Source organism: Phalacrocorax aristotelis, chromosome 12 (assembly GCF_949628215.1).
Source record: "Phalacrocorax aristotelis chromosome 12, bGulAri2.1, whole genome shotgun sequence".
Taxonomy (NCBI): Eukaryota; Metazoa; Chordata; class Aves; order Suliformes; family Phalacrocoracidae; genus Phalacrocorax; species Phalacrocorax aristotelis.
The window spans coordinates 18036571-18056888 of record NC_134287.1 but is presented as its reverse complement, the minus strand read 5'-3'; the positions used below and the strand labels follow the sequence as shown (position 1 = coordinate 18056888).

General features: G+C 37.0%; 1 protein-coding gene across 10 annotated transcripts in view; it reads left to right on the top strand.

Moving 5' to 3' along the window:
- ATE1 (arginyltransferase 1) overlaps positions 1-20318 on the top strand; it is an 83956-nt gene that overhangs the window by 24436 nt on the left and 39202 nt on the right. For all 10 annotated transcript variants that reach the window (XR_012662809.1, XM_075107444.1, XM_075107439.1 and 7 more), the window contains 2 exons: positions 6380-6561; positions 11023-11122. Coding sequence is in view for 9 of the 10 variants with exons in the window: in XM_075107444.1 (XP_074963545.1) it covers positions 6380-6561; positions 11023-11122 (282 nt within the window). In the remaining variant the exon portion in view is untranslated. The remainder of the gene's footprint in view (positions 1-6379; positions 6562-11022; positions 11123-20318) is intronic.

Sequence of the window (20318 nt, the reverse complement as noted above, 5' to 3'; positions counted from 1 at the left end):
GGTATTCTTTCCTCTTCACTCTCTGTAGACAGCAAACCATTATGGTATAGCTGGTGGAGATGGGCGTCACAGTATTTGTATCATCACTTACTGTAAGGAAGATAGCATTGTCTTTTCAAAGGAGTCTGAGGACCCCTTTGCTGGATAATAGCTACCACTGAATTTCATATCGCGGCATTAAGAAACAGTAGCAGAAAGTGTTGTGTCTTTTCTGTTCTCAATTTATTTCTATGAAAGAAAAAAAAAGTATTATTTAATAACTTACTGAACTGGTATTTGACTGCAGTCTGAGTTAAAAATTTAGGAGAGATGCTTCTGCTTCGTTTCAAGTAAGCAAACTGCTGCACTGTCTTTCTTGTTAGTCTTAAAGAGTTAAGTACCGCATGACTGTAATGAAATTGTCAGGTTATAGTAATTATCCTAGTAATTTGATATGTCACAGTTTGAATGAATCCATGTGTGGAGAGTTTGTTGCTGCTCTCTGTTGAGTCCACTGGCCTTTACATTCCTGAAAGCTGAAGAGTAATAGAGCTCATTAGACTTTATAGGAAAAGGGCTTTTATCACCTCATCAAGTCAGGCAGCAGACTGCCATTATATTCTTAATTTTGTGTGGCTACGTAGATGTTGATGCACGCTTCCCTGCCAGGTTTATCCCAGTATTGTTTCTTACAGACACTTTTTATTGACATTTCGAAGCTTGAATTAAATTTTGTGTGGCACCACTACAGATGTCTTCAATTAGATGAAGTTAAATAAACGGGTTGTATATCAGAGGCCAAGGGATTCTTGAAATTCTTTATTCTGAAACAGTTGCCACAAGCAAATCTAGTAGTATGTAGTCTGTTTACTCTTTTGAACAAAAATAATTTAAAATCAGATTTAAACCTTACATGACTTCAATTTGTAATTTTTTTCAATTTTTAATATTGTTATAAGCTGCAAATAGTATGAACACCCAAACTCTTCCTGTCACTTTTATTTCCTCATTTGATTATTCTGTTAGTTTCAGTTTTGGCTATGGGCTCTGGCACAAAAGATGAATAGCTTAAAAAATTATATACTCTGTAGTAGCAAAAAACTAGGCAATTTTCTAGCAGTAAGCAGGATAACGTAGAGAGAACTGTTTGGGATTTTTTTATTAATCCTTTTGTTTTAGAAGCTACATTTAAACATTTGCCATTTACCACTTCACGTGTGCCAGTGTTACCTTGTTTGGAGAGGTACGGTTATGATGGTTTGGCATAGGAGAACTGCATGGAAGAGTCTTAACCAAAAACCAGTGCAGCCTGGTACCATGTTGCTGCCAAAGCGAGAGTGTTCATGGAAGAAGGGCACAGGGAAAATCTGAACTGCTCAGGGTGGTTTCCGAAGTTTTGGTACACAGAGAGGTAGGGGGTTGTTCTGGGCTGTGGTTGTGTCGGCGTCATTCATAGCCATCTTTGTGTTTGTCCTTGCCGAGCTGTTCCATGTCATCTTGGTATAGCAGCTGCAACAAGCCTCAGTAGTCAGATGCGCCAGGGCATTATGCAGTTGAATGATTATTTTTTGGTTTTTTTTTTGTTTTGTTTTCAAATCCTTCTCTAATTGCTCTTTAGTCTTTTTCCATTTTAACTGATATTAAGCATTAAATCCATGATTTCATAAAACTGGTCTCAAAGCATCTTTTTGAGTGAATTGCTAATTTATACCCCTTGTTTTGGATGTCTATATAGCAATATTTTTTTCCCCCGTGCATTTATGTTCTGTGCATTTGTGAACATTTGATATTTCCTCTGCCTTTTTAATCACTTGGCATTATGGGATCTTTCCATAGTTGTTTACACTCAGCTCTTGTTTAACCACCCTGAATACTTTAAAATTATTAGCTCTGTTTGCAGCAACATTGTTCAGTCTTCAGTGATTCACATACCAGCATGGAGAACAGAACAGAACCAGCATGGTGGGAAGTGAGCTGCTTTCCATTATGTAAATGATCATTTATTCTCACTTTGTTTGCTTTCATCTGTATTGAGATGCTGTTGAATCCTAAAGAATTGAAAAGTTTTTGTGAATCTACATCTTTGCTCTTTGAAAAACACATCAGCTTCTGCTCCACTTTATTTTGTTTATTGATATGTGGTAATTTTTAGGAGATGTAATAACAAATGATACGGTTACAGGTCTGTAATTCCCAGGATCACCTTCAGTAGAATGTCATATTTTAGTCACATTTGATGCACTGCTCAGGACTAAATCAAAACCCATTTCATTTAGAGATCTTGGCAAACTGCCATTTTTTTATTACAGGGGTGTAGACATCACCATGATGCCTACATGGTGATACTCAAAATCTCTTGCTATTGAAGTCCCTTGTACCTTCATGGCTTCACTCATCTTTTTAGCATTTTAAGCTTGTTATTACTGTGCTGACTAAATAGTTGACAGTATAGCTCAAATCCTATGCTTTTCCTATAAGGTACAGAAGTTAGCTCTGTAGGCAGTGCCATACATTTTGATGCAGAGACTTGATTCACTTTGTTTTGATATGGAATCACAGAATTGTTCGGGTTGGAAGGAACCTCTTGAGGTCACCTAGTCCAACCCCTCTGCTTGAGCAGGGTTGGCGAGAGCAGCTTGTCCAGGACCAAGGGTTCTGAATATTTCCAAAGAATGAGACTCCACAGGCTCTATTTTTTGACTCCCTTCTTAGTTAAAACCTGTTTCCTTCTGTTCAGGTTGAATTTAATGTGTTTTAATTTGCATGCATTGCTTCTTGTCCTGTCAGTGGTAACTACTGAGAAGAATCTGGCTCCCTTATCTTCATTTCCTCCCATCAGGTATATTCTACAAACTGATAAAACCTCTCCCCCACGTCATCTGCTCTTGAGGCTGAAAAGTCCCAGCTTTCTCAAGCTCTTCTTATACCTCAGATGCTCGAGCCCCTTAAAGATCTTTATGCCCCTTATGGCCTTGGCCCAGTAAGCCCTTATTTTTCATATACCGGGGAGCCCAGCACTGGACTCAGCGCTGCTGCTGCAGCCTCACCAGTGCTGAGAAGGGAGGAAAGCTCACTCCCCTTGACCCGCTGGCAGTGCTCTGCCTGGTGCAGCCCAGAATGCTGCTGGCCTTTTTTGCTGCGAGGGTGCTTTGCTGGCTTTTTTAAAATGAAAACATCCAGTCCCACCTCTCTGCTGGCACAGCTGATATTTGTAGGCTACTTTCACAGCATCTCCACTAATCCCTAATGAAAGGAGGACGTAGTAGTGAAAAGGAAATATATTGCTAACCAACAGATTGAAATCTGCCATATGGTAGGTTGTGTGTGTGTGTGTGTGCCTTTGGGAAAGGAACTGCTGGAATTAATCACTTCACTTCTTTGGCAAATAATTTCCACTAGAGTGTAGAAATCAAGGGTTTCCTGGCTATATTTTTTTCTTTGTGTAAGGGATAGCATGGATTTAATATCTTCCTCCTCCCTCCATCCACATCAGAGGGTAAAATGGAAAAGTTCAAAATAGGAAATTTCATGAAACCTTCCAGAGAAAAAAATAATCATGCAGTTAGTATGGTCAGGACCCATTTTTGGAAGGTGCAGGTGTGCCTCCTGCAGTTGCACACTGGTCAGGCATGCGGGTTAACAAGTGTGATTTCCATAACAATATTAATAAAATAGTAAAACATTTCTTAAAAATAAAGAGAAAGACCAACGTGCTTTGAAGAATATTGAGTGCTTTCACCATCACTGAAGTTGAATTATAAGCAGTTATTACACTGAGGTGCACTAATTGGGGCAATATGTAATACCAGTTGCTATTAAATATTTAAATTTTAATAATGTGTTATAAAATATGAGCAATCAAATGTGTTCACAGAATCATTAGCTACCAGAATATGAAGACAGGTAGAATTAACGTGATGGAATATATTGTAGTTTCTCTGCTTTATAGTCTAAACATTGGAGAGAAAATTATTTGGTTTAATTTAGTTCTTTTTTTGATTGTTTCAATATCATCAGATTACAATAATTTGTACTGAAGTTTGAGTATAAATCGTTAATTTTAAATAAGTTGGTCCCCCTGGATTGATTCCAGGGCTGATGTGTATTATTTTGGGTAGATAAGGTAAGCTTTCTCTGGTGGGACTTGCTCACCTGATGTCACTGGTATATTTTACATCACCTTTGACAAACACGGTCCCAGGTGGGCATGGGAATAGCATGAAATGCTATAACCTGCTTCAGGAAAACATTTAGTATTCTAGACCTGCTTCGTGTCAAATTGCCTGGATGGCACATGAGAAATTAGGTTAAAGGAGCCAAGTATTCATTGAGAAATTGAGAAAATATAATACCTGCAAGCATTACAAAGGATTACATTGTATGAAAACTTTTGAAGAAGGAGGGAAATGTTACTCTTTTAAAAATGCTATTTACTTAATGTAATGGAAATCCCCAAACATTTTGCCTAAAGTCAGTGCTGTACTTATTATGTTTGTTGCAGAACATAGCCTCTTTTATGCTCATTATATTTCTTTGTAATTGCATTAGTGAAATAACTGTAGTTTATACTTTACTAGAAGTTTTTAACTTATGTTAATGCTTCAACTTGCAGAGGTCTGGTGGCTGAATAAACCCATGTGATGCCATTTGGAGGCTGGGGGTCACACAGAGACTCCGTAGTCCTTTAACTTCAGAGACTTTGCTTTGAGTGAAAACCTTTTCTGTGTTGGCTTAGGCTATCTTTTTTAACATTCATTAAATCCTATATGATGATTTTTTGACAAAGAAAGGAAAATCTGTTTTAACTGAAACTTATTTAAACAAGTCTGTGTTTCATTTTTTCTGTCACTGGCTGCACCGTGGTAGCCGAGAGGAGAACTTAACCTGTGCTGAGAAATCCTTCAAGAAAATCTCTTACTTTACTGTGCCCCAGCTTAAAAGTTTTACTACTGGCCATGTGATTTCATTTGGCTCTACTGAAAAGCTGAGTATGAAGCCATAACTGTTGAATAAGTAGGCTTCACCTGAATGAGAAGAAACCCAGTTTAATATGCTAGTATCAGAGTCAAATATCCTCGTATACTGCAGATTGAGTTCTCAAATGTTTGATCGTTTCACTTTTACAGTATCTGTAACTCCATATCTAGTTTTATGCTATATAACCATATCAAAATGCAAACATTTTATTATATGGCCTTTATTTTGGGACTTATTTGTTGGGTAGGTCAGTTGAAATTATTTTTGTTCACATGATTGATTTCTTTTGACACATGTGGTACCAGTTAGAACAACTTCTACTGCCCATCATCTCTTCAGTCTGCGCTACTGTATCAAAATACTTGATTAAACCCACCTTCTGTTGTTATAATGCAAAGCAGTTGGTAATAGTAGGCAATATTGTCAGATTTATTGAGTGAGAAGCAGCTTTCTGAAGATCTGGCAATGCAGCGAAAAACATGACTAGATGGATAATTAAGTTGAGCACAGTGGAATTCAGGATTAAAGTAAACCTGACATGGGAGAAAATGGCATGCCAAAATTGGTTGTGTAATGCAGTTTAAATTAGGAGATCATTTTCTTCTTAATTTGAAGCATCAGTTTCTGGCTCTAGGTGCTTTACCCCATCCAGAGATCCAGAAGATACTCTGATGTGGACTGACAAAGAAGCAGCTCTACAGCTTCTGTTGCAGCAGAGAGTTTCAGATTTAGGTGAAAGTTGTTTCACTGGTCATAAAGAGTAAACCTCACATAAAGAGCGAGGCGTTCAGTTCTTTTTATAAATGCTCTTCTCAAGCAACTTTAATGGCCACTCTCAGAAACTGAATTCCCATGACCAAAATGCTTCCAGTACTTGGGGGTATGGGGGGCAGAAACAGGAGGGTCATTGCCGTGACACAAAGTGTTGGAGGAACTGGGCAGTCGAGCCAGCTTTGGGAAGCGCCAGCATAGTGTAATGTAATGTCTGCATTTCATCTTTCAGCCTTTGGGCTTCGTCTCCTGTTGAAGAATAAGTAGGTCAAATCAAAGCCAACTATGAGAAAAAAAAAAAAGCCTATCTGCAGAATTTGTTAGCATGTAATAATGCATTAATAACTTGATGAATCACGTTCCATCATTTCAGTACTATAAATGCTAGATAGCAGAGGCTGTTTGCAGATTCATGTTTGGCGTGGGTGATATGTAGAGGCTACTGATCATAAGTACAATGTAGTTCAGAAATGATACAATGAATTAACATTGTTTTCCCTATTTCTCAAATTCCATTTTTCCTTTTTCTAAACATGGATAGCAGGAATAATTTCTCATAGTATTTGCTTTTGTCTGGAATTCTTTCTAAAAATGTTTTTATGCTGAAAGTCTCCCTGTCTGACAATTACATCCCTCTTTTGTCTTTGCTCAGGCAGAGAATGCACCAACTGGACCAGAATGTGGCTATGGTTCTTTCCACCAGCAGTATTGGCTGGATGGGAAGATAATTGCTGTTGGTGTAATTGATATCCTGCCCTACTGCGTGTCCTCCGTCTATCTGTACTATGACCCAGACTATTCTTTCTTATCTTTGGGAGTCTACTCTGCATTACGGTAAGAGGACATTTTTGTTATCTGATCAGACATAATAGTAAGAATTGATACTTGTTCCTAAACTTAAGCTTTTATTTTCAGTCTAAACATACACTGGTAACACTATCTCTGACAGAGTATTTGTGGGTTTGCTTTTTTTAAAAATTTTCTATGGTTGGTTGCATTCCAAATAAATTTTTAGTTGTCGTCCTTGAATAGGTATGTACCTTTCTAGTTGGCTAAATACTTCTAAAGATTAAAAAAACGCTCAGAAATTAAATGCCTAATTTTTATTGCCCCTGAAAATAATTTAGTATTGCTTGGTTTCAGCAGGAAAAGCCTCTTTTTTTTTGAATAGAAATAATTTTTCCTTTGACCTTTTTCTTAGCCCAGTCACCAAATGAAATTAGTCACTTTTATGGTTTTGTGCACATTGAGATCATAAATAATAGAGTACCTAAAATCCGTTGTCTTCTGAATTAGTAGTCTCCTGCTGTACTAGCACTAAGTATATTTTTGAGAAATGTTAATCTCTTTATCTTTAGAAAGCTGGGTGGAGAGAGTAATCCTATGAATTTTAAAGCCTTAAATTAACTATCAACCTAGTCTTGCAAAACAGTAGGAATAGTGAATAATGCTTTTCACTGTGAATAAGACTTGTATTCTAAATTCCAAGTTACTGTTTTTCTTCCATAAGCAATTTTATGATTCCATTATTATTATAAAGAAAAATAAAAACCCTAAATGAGTGGAAATACTTGTGCATCTTGGGTTTTTTCCTTACCTTTTTTGCTTCTATGTTTACACGAAGTAAGCTCGTCACAGACATATGGTGTTCCCAGGGAGATTCTCAGGAAGCAACTGGATTTGATCCTCATGTCAGACATCTCTATTTTCAAGTTTCCCTAGGTCTGAGAGGTTCTAGCAAAACTCTTTACCTGTTGAGGTTTGCACTACACTCTTTCAGGTATGAAAGAAGCACTAAAATTGTGAGATTCAGCTTTCTTCTTTCTCCAAGGCATCCTGCTGAGAGGCATCTTCTCTATAGGTGGAGTTTCTTAGCTGTTGTTTAGTGTTTGTTACTTTTGAAATGTGTAAAGCACAAACACTATTTTTAGTAATCCTCTTCATATCACAGTTACTTCGTATACTTTTGGGGCAACTAATAAACCATGTAAAATTTAATCTCTCAGAAGTCTAATCACTCATCATTTCTTTAAATTTTGATTAGGATCTTTTCATTTCCTAAGAATATTTTTTTATTCTCCCTTTGTGTGTATTCTCTTGCAGTGTGAATTTTGTGATTTCTGAATAATCTTTATGTGAGTTGTTCAAATGTATATGTCAAAGGGTTTTCCCACAAAGTTAAGTTGCTGACATCAGTCTAATGTTTTATTGCTCCTGAAATGAGGTGCTGCAATCACTTCTTTCCATCTCTGCTATATACTGGGCTTTTAGCAACCATATATTTAGCCAGTTTAATTTACTGAGGACTGTTTGCATTAGCAACCTGTTTAGTGAGCAGAGTTGGCTCAGCAAAGAACCTATTGACACCAGAGCTGGTGCAAGAGTTGTGATGGAGCCACAACATGCAGATGACAGTGGCTAGGGAGGGAGAGAGCAGGACCTCCTCTCACTCTCTGGTAAGCTCTTAGATCAGTTAAATCCTAAAGTGCAATTTGTCCAAGTGGGTCACCTTTAGTAAGAGTGGATAACATTGCCTTCCTGTTGGCTCTTCCCACCTTGTAGTGGGAAACTGTAGAATCATAGAAGAGTTTAGGTCAGGAGGGACCTCTGGATGTCATCTAGTCCAGTTCCAGCACAAATCAGGGCTAGCTCCAAAATTGTCATGAGAATTAATGTAGCTGTTGCTGTAGCATCTCCAGTGGTCTCTGTCTAAAAGAGTTTGAGCTGTCATTTTTCTGAGGCACTCAGTGGCACTGGCGATTTTATAAAATTAATCAGCATGAACAAATGTAGAAAGAATGTTGGAACTCCTATGATTTAGAATTGATCTTTCCATCTATTAGTGGTCTAGATTTTTAGAAGTATTTAATTATGTATGCTAGATACTTGAAATTAGACATTTTTTTCCACGCGAGGTGAGCATCTAACATAAAATACTAAGTCCTAATAAGAGTTGTTTTTTAGTATTTGTATATATCACATTACTTTATGTAATAATAGACTGACATAATCCATGCTTATGAATTCTTGAAATGATTTGAAATTTTCTACATAATAAATTTGAAACTTTGTCAGTGCAACATGCATGCATGGCTCAGCTAGTGAAAAAGCAGGTTATAAATTCCCCAGCATTTAAGGCAATAAAAATGAGTTCCCAACAGTCTTGGAGGGAGCCGCCTTCTTTCAAAAAGGATAAAAAGTCCTTGAGAGCTAGGGAGGATTTAGGAAGTTGCAAAGGAATCTGATACCTTCAAAGCTGTTGCCAATTTTACTCCGAGGAGGTTAAACTGCATTGCAGTGCTGTCACTTCCACTTCATGCTACTTTGAGAATTTTTGCTGCTGAGTCGTAGAAAGGATGGGATTTGAAGATCATTTGAAATATGTAGGCATGTAAGTAAAGAATGAGGGGAGAAGCAGCTACTTGTGAAATACCAGTCTTGCCAAAGGAAAAAAAAAATCAAGAAATATTGAGTGATTCTTATTCTTATTTGCAGGAAAACACTCCCCCTTACTACCCTACTTCCTAAAATCATGAAGAGCAGACAAGCATTAGTATTCATAATCTATATTTTGTGAGACAACAAGTACCTGAACTTCTTTTGGAATTGGGTTATGTAGCACTGAAATACTAAGTCTGAATTTTTTATTGATGAAATGAAGGTGTGTCTTCCTCGGTAGCCCTTGCCAAGTGCTAACAGCCATTAATAAGTCTTTAAGGGTATGTACCATAACTGAAAGCTTTACAAAAAGGTAATTGCAAGTCTGTAGTCCCTTTTCTGTAGGGATGTAGGCAGAACGAATCCAGGCAGATGTGAGTTGTGCCTTATGGTGACACCTGATTGCTGCTCCTGGTTTAAAGATGTGGAGTTGGAGGACTTTCTTGTGTTGGATCACAGCACACGCTCCGGGATAGAGCAAAGAGGAGGATGCTTTAGCATCCAGTAGAATTTTGCCTGGAGTGGGGTTGGCCAAATAGATAAATAGAAGATGGAGCAAGAACTTGAGTTAAGGGTCATTACCTAGGGCATATCATTGGAGAGTGTAGTACATGCGAAGACACTGGCAGTAGTTTGAAGCAAGTCAGCTTTGGTATCACGTGCACTAATTTGCTTGCACGAAGCTTTGTTGCCCATGGTAAGGCTGCTGCTGCAGTCCAATTTTTACCTCATTACGTTATGGTCTATTTACTTCACTTTCTGTTCACTTTGAATCTTTTTTTTTTTTATTAAACTAGACAGTGTAGTCCAATTGGAAAGAGTGTTTAAGAGATTTTGAAATGCAAAGATAATGTTTTTTTTCCCCCTGTAGTATTCCAGCTTTTTGAATTGCGGAAAGGTATTTGTTTAATTAGGTCCAGGATAATCTGCATGAAACAGTAAGGTGGTTTAACGTTATGCCATGTCTTAAAGATTATATATATGAATTGCATGCTTGTAGATTTTTGGGAGTACATAAATCTCACTTCTGGGATCTGTTGTATTTATCTGGATTTTCAGATCTGGAGTAACTTATTTCTAGACATTCTCCCCTTGGAAAGGATGTATATTGTTATAGAGTTATCATGGACCCATGATGGTCTCGGCAAACTACAAAAGCTGTAAAATGAGCTTTATAGTGGAAACACTGGCAGAATCTTTGTAATAGTACTGTTTTTCTTGTGCCAGTAAAATAAAAAGCAAAGTTATTTTGGAATCCATTGGCATATCTCTTTCAGAATAAATGAGAAAAATCACACAAACAAACATGGGATGCGTGAAAAATACCTTCTGTTGCATAGAGAAGGATTTTTTACGTGTAAATTACTAGAATGCAAATAAGAGAACAAACAAGAGGGTTATCCTTGATTCTCATTTTTAAAAAAATACTCTGATGTTTTCCTGAGCCATGTTAGCCAGCCTGCATACAATAGCTGGGCCAGATTTCTGTAGAATTCCAATGCACATGAATATTAACAAGAAACCTGTTGTATAGAGGCCCTTAGTCACTTTTATTTGAATTTCAAGTCAGTTACTTGACAGAGCAAAACACAAAAATGGAAGTATTTTTAAGCCTAACATGGTGATTTGCATTTTGGTGAGTTTGTTTGTTTGTTTATGCATTAATTTTCGATTTATTATCTTTGGGGTTTTTTAAGCATTAGTTTTGAGTTTATCACCTTCATTTTTTATTTGATAGAAGTCTAGTCCTTTAAATAGGTCACGAGCCAGGTAGGTGTAAAATATTTCAATATGAAGAAGTAAAATGAATGTAAGAATTTTATTCAAAAGTAATTAGTTTCTTCTTTCCTTTCACAGGGAAATTGCTTTTACTAGGCAACTTCATGAAAAATCTCCTGACCTCTGTTTTTATTATATGGGTTTCTACATTCATTCGTGCCCCAAAATGAGATACAAGGTAAAGTGTTCTTACTTATTTCCTTAGTGTACTATTATTCAAAGCATTTGATAGTGTTCGTAGTAATATAATATTTTGTAACTATAATTTTGGATTTTAATGTAGACTTTATATGGTTAAATTTGAATGTTGGTTACTATTTAACTTGGCTTAGGATTTTTTTTTTTTATTTAGCTGCACGTGGTATTTATTACAAGTTGGCTTAAAAGCAGTTCACAGGGAGAGGTTTTCAAGGCTGTCAGATAATAGATTGTCATTTGGTTACCTGGTTATCTCATGTTTACAGTATATCTTCCAATAGACTAAAATTCTCCCTTTTTTAGGTTTGCATATTTGTGGAACTGTTGCTTAGTGACTATAGGCAGTGATAACATGCCTTTATGGTCTTGGCTATACTTGGGTTTTTCCTCTTTGTTTTTTGTTAGAGATAGAGGACTTGCTCTGCTGATGACATAGTGAGAGGCTAGGTTAGCAGCAATTTTGGACCATGTAGCAGATTTTTGAGGATAGGGTCAGGAGAATCCACAGAATGTTTAGAATAACCAATCTGTCACGAAACCTCCGTTGTAACCCCTGTTAGCTTCACTTTTGTTTAGACCTGAGTGCGTAAGGGTGTCTCTCTTCTGTGTTTTTTAGATCTTGTGAATGTGCTATTTTTTCATTGTAAATATATCATTGCTTTTTGAATATTACTGTATAATTTCAGAGTACTGAACGTTGACAGAAATTTGTTGAACATTCACACATAACCAAATATATCTGTTAATAATGTGGAAAAAGCTAATGAAATCTAGAGTAAGAGGTGCAGTGGTTTTTTTTTCCCCTCAAAGTGTGCTAAAAATCTGCAGTGTTTTCAGCTCGTTTTCAAATAGCCAAAAAATTGTCTCATTGAAGTGATGGTTGTGAAGAAAAAAAACATTTCAGCTTTACTGTGGGCTACACTACAGGTGACAATGATGATTCAGTCTTCAGAAAATAACAAATAACAAATCCCTCCCTCTCCTTTTGTTAGAAGATGTTTGTCTGTTCTTCCCCCCCGCCCCCCACCTCGTCCCTGTCCCTATGCCAGCTTGAGTTTATCATCTACATCTGCTGGCCAAACAAAGAGAACATTAGGTTTGAGGGAAGCAAATGGGTGAGTTGGAGAACACTGCCTCTGCCATCTAAATAATCTTAAAGGCTACTGCATGACCAGCTTGAAGCATAGGTTCTGATTACTCGCTTTACTCATTGGAAATATTTAAAAGTTTGGGATGATTTGTTCACATTGAGACACTGATATTTAACATCCCTTCTCTGATCTACAACCTACGTAGTTCGAGACTTGCGAAAAGAATGCATTTAGTTTACTAGGGCATTGAGGAAAAGAAACAAATCTGACTATAATGGCAAAAAGCATCCCAGTTCTGAAAGACAGAATTGCTAAGAAACATTGGGTTCAGCCACTTCTAGTAAGTTTTAGTAAAATGTGAACTTTGCATACATGGGTTAAACAAAGCTCACACATGAGTCAATGTATTAATTGCCAGCAAACTATTAAAATATGAAGACTAAATGCTGTAAACCTGAGAGCTACCCTCAGTAGCCACTATACATTTGCATTATTTATTATAATGTGGTATCTTTTCTCTTGGGCCTGTGCTGTTACTTGAAAATGATGGCATCAAAAATATAAGATTCTCACAGTGCTTCTAGTTTTCATTCTCAAATAATGGAAATGGAAATTGTTTTGGGGATTGGGGGTTTTTTGTTTTGTTTTTACAAAAGCTTCTTTTCTTCCCTTGCTTAGACTCTCTGGTGTGACTGTGATTTGGTAGAATATACATTTTAGTCTTCCAGAAACCTGTACGTGTCAATGTGCTTAAGTAATTAAGTGTGGCCCAGCATGAGAATTATTTGGGGGGGGCAAAGAAGAAAGCCTATACATATATATTCAGAACACATACAATAGCAGGTGAGTATGCTCTGTGTTGAGAGAGTAATAACTTAGTAAATGAATTGCAAGGCTTTTATTTTATATTTCTTTTCCTATGTATATTTGGTTTAGAAGTAGGCAGTTGTAATGCAATTGAAAATCAGGTTGATGTTAATGCTGTAGTTCCACTTTACCCTCACTGAAATAGTACACCAGAAACAGATTTTAAAACTACACTTTTAAACGCACCTGGATAATGCTACTACTCTTGTGAAGTGATCAGTAGTGGTAAAGTGGGGTGGGTAAGTACTGACTTTGTGGATTAAGTAGTTGCAGTAATGCCTGGTTGACTTAGAGGCATTACATGTTGAAGACTTTGCTTTATTCCAGTTCAATAGAGATGTTAGAGGCTCCCTTCTCTTAATGGTATTAGTGTGGAAGAACGACAGGCTGTAGGTAACTGTTGTTAAACTGATGTCAGGTAGGCAGATTAAATGAAGGAAAGAAAAGGAAGGAGCTGAAGAGCTAACCACTGGTTTTTATCCTCTGTCATTTTCTTCGCAAATCATTTGTCCTAGGATGTTTAGAAATGGAGGCTAGGTACAGCATCACTTCTTTATATAAGCAGAGTTTTATGAGGAACACATGATTACAGTTAAGTCACAGGGTTTTGGAAATCTTTGAAAATTTTCCCTCTTCTAGTGACAGACTGTGAGCAGTGGAAATGCCTAAGCTGACACTTGTATTTGATTTTTTGATGGAAACGCAATACTGCTGGTTTGTACTGTACAGCTGTCTGTCTTCATGCTGACTGAGGAAGGATAGCTGATGAACTGGGATGTATAAGGAACAGTGACTTTATGATGTCCGTTTAAGGAGTTTGACAGTGTTCCACTTTGTGTGGAATAAAATTCAGTCTTCTGTACAAGACGTGGTTGGAGTAATTGGGGATCTGAGCAATGAACTGTTGTACTTGTATTGCAGTCCAGGACTGAGGCATTAATATTGTGCACATGAGGATGTAGCTGGACGTTTTGGTTTTAGATGCGCATGACTCCTAGATTGGAGGTACAGATATCCAACAGCAAGCATTAAAGCCCTGTTCTGCATGGCTACTTTCTTGGAATGCAAATTGTAGACAACTCTTCTGGCTACTAACTTTTTTTTGTGGATGTAAAGTAAAATTCTTAAAGCATTGGTAATAAGTGATCATATATACCAGTGACTGAGCCATATACAGTAACAGCTCCTCCCTTCTGCATCAGATCATCTTGGTTATGTTGCGCGCTCTAAGGAGGTCCACGGCATTGGTAGATTATTTTATTGAAGTATTTAGTTTTCAGTAAGGCTGCTAGTATGCTTGTCCTGCTCTTCATGCAGTTCTTAAAATGATATCTGTATCTTTATCCAAGAAAGTTTCTTGGAGCAGTCGCCTTCCAATATGGCCAGAATGTCACACCGGTTACCCATAGCACAACTGTGCCACGCAGCTGATGGATGTTTTTAGCCACCGCTGAGCAGGTCAGGGGCTGAACTGGCAGAATATGTTATTGGACCTTTTAATCTAAAGTATTCTATTTCCACAAATGGTGCAATTTTGGACATAAATAGTGTGCAGCCCAGTTGAAGATTGGAGGCCTGAGTGTCCTGGAAGAGGATCCCCAAGTCAGGATTCCTGTGGCTCAGTAACAGAGCTGAAGAATTCTGGATCATCAGGCAGAAAGTTCAATGGTTAATGAGTATCATCCACCCCATGGATCAGATGTAATTACAGAAATTTTCAAAAATAAAGCTCCATTTCGACTCTGTTCCCTTCCCTTTCCTTTTGTTCCCAACCAGCTTGCATTTGATGGCAGTGTGGATTTTAAAGCAGTGGAGTACCGGTGAAATTACTTAAGATGGGGGAAGGAAATATATAGCATATATAAACGATATATATAGCATATATATATAGCATATATAAACGATATATAGTATCATTTGTGGCTTCTCTTAGGTTTGTTCCCATGTATGGGTTAATATTTATGAACTGGTAAAATAAAATCTACATTGAATTGAGACAAAAGGATTTCTGTAGTTCTATTAACTAAATTAATATGGAAAAAATGCTATGAAAAACCTTGAGCAATGGCCTAGTTCCATTTTTTTCCAGGTAGGTTCAGGTAATACAAGATTAAAATTGTTCTCTGAAGAAATTCACAACCTTGTGGTAAAACTTTTCAGCCTCTGTTAGATGTGGTAGTTCTTATGTTGGAGAACAGTATCCTGGAAAATTTTCCAGGACTTATAAGATGCAAAGTCTTTTTCCTGATTTATTTTGGGGTCTGTGATAAAATTTTAAGCATAAGAATGTATTTTACTTTAGGGTGATGTTGGTCTCAGGCTTGCTTCTTATATGTTTAGGTACTGTATCTGTACTCGCTAATGCTTTTCCATTAAAGACATTTGTTTACTAACATAGTTAACATAGTTGTAGAAATACAAAAATAAAAGAACCACCTTTAGCGAACAGCCATATCTGAGAGATACTTGAGAGGATCTTGCATTTTTTTCCAGTACTGGTACGTTGTCTGTCTTATACTGCATCTTTCCAAGCAAAAATTTTTGCTCCACGGCTCTATGTTACTAAATTCACATTTTCCAGTCGCTACTGAACTCCTTGAGATCCTTCCTGTTCTTTCTGTTACAGTTCTTTGGTACTGATTTTGAGTCTTGTGGTGAGTGACACCAAATAGATTTTGGGTTTGTGGTTCTGGTGTAAATAATAAATGTACTTGCCGCCCTCCATTCGCCATTTAGACCTCTGCTCACCTTAAATTGAGCTCTCTTCTAAGTTCTTGTATTGGGAAGGGGTTGTTGGTGAAGTTTCTATGTGAGTTTCCTTCTGGGTTTTCTGAGGCTTTTTCAGTGTCAATATTTGCGTGCGAATACTGCAACTGGAGCATGTATGGTTACTTGGTTTCGTCAATGGTCTGCTTTCCCTGAAGTCACTCTGCTAAGCCTGTAAATAACCATCAGCGTACTTTGAAGTGTGTAACAGTTAATGTCTTCTTGCTGTGTTATCTGTATACCATTTTAAGACCGCTCTGTGATGTGAAGAGGTGTTTTGACTGAAATCTTTATCCAGACTTGTATGCAGGCCAAAGTAAATGGAATTATTTCAAACAGTCTCCTTCAGTATCAAGGCATGGCCAGACTTCAGATAGATGGAATACTAGAAAGGGTTGTGAAGTGTCAGAAAAGAAACAAAAGGCTGATTCATCTGTGATTAATCATTCTTAAACTAAATACCTTGGACTGACTGTGGTCGTAAGCGGTGCCCCTGGAATTTTATGGCACTCGAGAGCCAATTTCTTTGGCTGCTTTCGGGAATTTCAGCATCACTACTCCTGCAGCAGTGAAATGAATCCAGGGGTAGCCTGGACTTCCACGTCCACGGGATCCACAGAGGTCTGGCTGATCCTTGCCTGTCCTGACTCTTTGACTGTTTCTGACCATGGAATTTAGTTAACCTTTTCAATAAGCTTGGATTTGCTGTATAAGTTGAAACGTGTGAGGCAGGGAGACTTAATGTGATGTGACTTAATAAGATCCTCTATGGTTTTTGGGGCATAAGCACACACTGTTACGGTTCTGCCACTGAGCAGCAGACAGCTTTGCAAAATGCGTCACTAGTACCACACAAAAAGATCTGGCATTTTTATACCTCCATGCTTGGTCTTTTTATTCAGCATGTATTGAAGTTACTATGAGCTGTCAGCCTGCTTTCTCACTGGTATTACTATTTACCTTGATAATGGGAAAAGGTGATAGGCTGAGAGAAGTTTGGAGGACTCGAGTTGCTCTGCTCAAGTCTGTTAGCACTTGTACTAGTGGCTTTTCCAGGACTAATTTTGTCAGTTTATAGGAATAAATATGCATGTTTATGCAAATAACCATAGGTGAAAAATTATTAGTTCTTTAGTTCTTGTTGTAGTGCTAGGGATAAATTTTTACAAGTATTTCTTATTTACTTTGAACAGCATCTTACAAAGTGTTTGAGGTGATTTTCTAAGTTGCTTTTGTTTTTCTTTAAGACGTTTATAGTCAGGTTGTGAAATCTACATTGTTACAAGCATCAAAAAGCAGGAATAAGGAGATGCTCTGTTATGGATAGCAACAGCCATTACTGACTGCTGACAGTGGATTTTCACTGAAAATATAATTATTAAAAGTAGAATATCAGTTTCTGTGTTGTTTTCATAACAGGTAAAGATAGTGTATGCAATTATTCTTTATTTTTTTTCCTAAGCTGCTGTTTTATACTGTAATTGGTAAATTATAGTTTTTCCTTGGTGCAAGTGTTGAAGCTGTGCTGAATTTCACACCGCATTTGCAGGGTTAAAACCAGCTGGAATCCCATTTTTCTACTAGAAACAAACACAGACCCAAGCCATGTCTTTTTTCTTAACTTCGTTTTTTCTTTTAAAATACTTGCAATCAGCGCTTAATGTTTTGTCAGTTAGAATGCCCTTGCGAAAAATGTGAACGTGTCCCTGGGGCTTTCTTTTCCTAATTTTGGAAAAGTGGGTTTCTTTTCAGTTGTTTACTTGAAGCTTAAAATGATTGAAGTGTAGCAGAACTGAAGTGAAAATAATATGAATATTTATGCTTGTTTGTATTATTTACAGGCTTTTATCAGGGCAGAAAGAAATGTCTGTTGTATAGGTCTCAGCTGACCTGTGAAGGGAACAAGTCTCTTCCTCATTACTGCGCTGCCCCTCGGGAAAATAAACGTGTGTCCAGAAGCAGACCTTTTCGGGTATATGTTGTACAAGCTTTGAAGAAATTGTATCTGAAAGTCATTTTCAGAGTGAAGTTGTATTTATGAGATGTGGCCTTTCTACAGTTTCAGCTGTATACCTGGAACTTTTTATTTGATGCATCTTTGATTACAAAACAAATTTCTTCAAACTGAGTAAACTTTTTGTGTATGTGCTTTAGTTCTCTGTACTGGAAAAGTAAACGTTATTAAATAGGAGTAGGTTCTCTTAAAACTATCCATTTGTTATCTTCTGTATGAGGCTTGGATCAGGTTACATTATTTTCATGCAGTCTTTAAAAAAACCAAACACGTCCCTCCACCCCAAAAGAGCCAGTTCCCGTATAGGTTATTTCAGGGAAATGTTCAAAGTCATACAGTGTGTCTTCTAAGTAATTCCAAATATGAGTTGATTAAATGTAAGACTTGAGTCTTGATGTTTTAATGATTTTGATTATAATATTGATGCTATTTATGATTTTAATATCCATCAGTAAAGGTTGTTTGTTTTGTATACAACAGGAATATGTTTGTGCATAAAGGATGTGTATATTCAGGATTCACAGTTCAGAGGTTCTGAAGAATACGCATAGAAGTGTGATAGAGACGGTATTAACTACCTACATATGCACATCAGCCGGATAAGTTCTACCTCTTTTTACTTGTTACAAGAATTTTATTAATTTGGAACAACTTCCCTATAGTGTTTCTTTAATAAATGTGATTTTGTTAATTTGTGTGAGGCTTAAGTAAACTGGAATCTAACCTCACTTTCATTAAAGTGCAAGAATAAGATGTATGGTTTGTTAAATTATAGGCCAGTTCTGTACTGGTGGAAGTTTTCAGAGCTATTAGAGGTAACTTGCCTCTCTCTGTCAAAAAGAACTGCTAAAAAGATTTATTCAGGATCATGTTAATAAACCTGAGGCAAAGCATCTTATGAATGATAATAGCTGGTAGAAATTTATCATGTCTAATTCTTGACTCTGCGTAGACATAAATTCACTGCTTATTGCTGACTTGTACTAAATCTTATTTGAAGGCTTATTTGGGGACTCCATAGCAACCATTAGCAATTAAAGTGAACACTGTAAACTGTGAAATATATAGATGAGAGATGTGGGTTTTGTTTGGTTGGGGTTTTTTTTTGAGGGGGAATAATACACTTCATAATTCATGTGTCTTTAATTTTTTCCATCTAAGGAATGAGGTCACAACTCACGTTTCAGAATGTTCCAATTATAGTTCTATAAATCCATTAGTCCTTGCTAGTAACTGTAAGAATGCATGGAACTGAGTGTATTTTTGAAGTTTTTAACAAGTGAATATACATAGTGCTGCTTTGTCAGCTTCATTTTTTGTTGATTTAATAATTTTTGGATTGTCCTCAAACACTGGTTAACATTCTTTACTTCTGAATTTTGCCTGTATACCTGTCTCTTTGTGGGCATTCCCAAAAGTGAGTGAATTTGAATATGCAGAGATGGCCATCTTACAGTGCCATGATGCAAAAGGTTAAAATATATTTATAAAGAGAACGCTCTTCACTTTTTCTCACATAGCCTTTGTGTGAAGTTGTTCATAGCCATGCCAGTTTTCAAGGTTTGGGCAAAACATCAAAGTTCTTGTGTCCTGGAGAAAAATCAGCCCTTTACATCTGTCACTGGAGTGTAAGTCACTGAAACACTGGTTAGTTTTATCTATGTACCACATTTATTGAATCTGGCAACACTTAGAGTATTGGATCTCTCATTTAACTTCAAATCCGATTGTTCTCATTGTATTCTTCCTTATTTTTGCTATTTTGCTGATTGTATTAGCTCTAATTAATCAATATTGTCAAGTCGAATTTATCTGGTCTGAAAGCCAGGAAGTCCTGCTTTTCCTGGCTCTGCCGTATTTCACCTTGTGATCTTACAGTAGGAGCTGGCTGACACGTCAGTTAATCTACACGAGAGATGTTTTTTCGCCAATTTTCCAGAAAAGATTGAATGGTAGATACTTTAATAAGGTCTGGTTTTATTAAGACCTCATTAATTTTACAGAGGTATCACAGTACACTTCTCTGAAGTGTTACATTTAATCTAGATGACAATTCATTATTTTGAATTATTCTTTTCTTTGTCTGTATTTGTTTAGCTGGTTACTCCAAGTAAAAGTATATTAATGAGGTTCTATTATTTATCAATCCTGATGTTAAACACAGTACTGCTAACAGTCTAGTTTGCAAAAAGTTCAACATTAGTGTTAGGTAATGAGAGTCTCAGACTCCTGTAGAGGGGAATGATTTGGAGCCAGGAGGGAATAGTGCAATCATAGAAAAGTGGTCTTGTCAAGGGCCGTGGGGGATGATGTAGTCCATCCCCTTACTGCAAGGCAGGGGCAACTATATTTGTGTTAATTTTTGAGACCTGTCTGATACAAGCGTGCCAAAAGTCTCCTTCGATAAACTTGTATACATCTCCGTGCCTTGGTGGTTA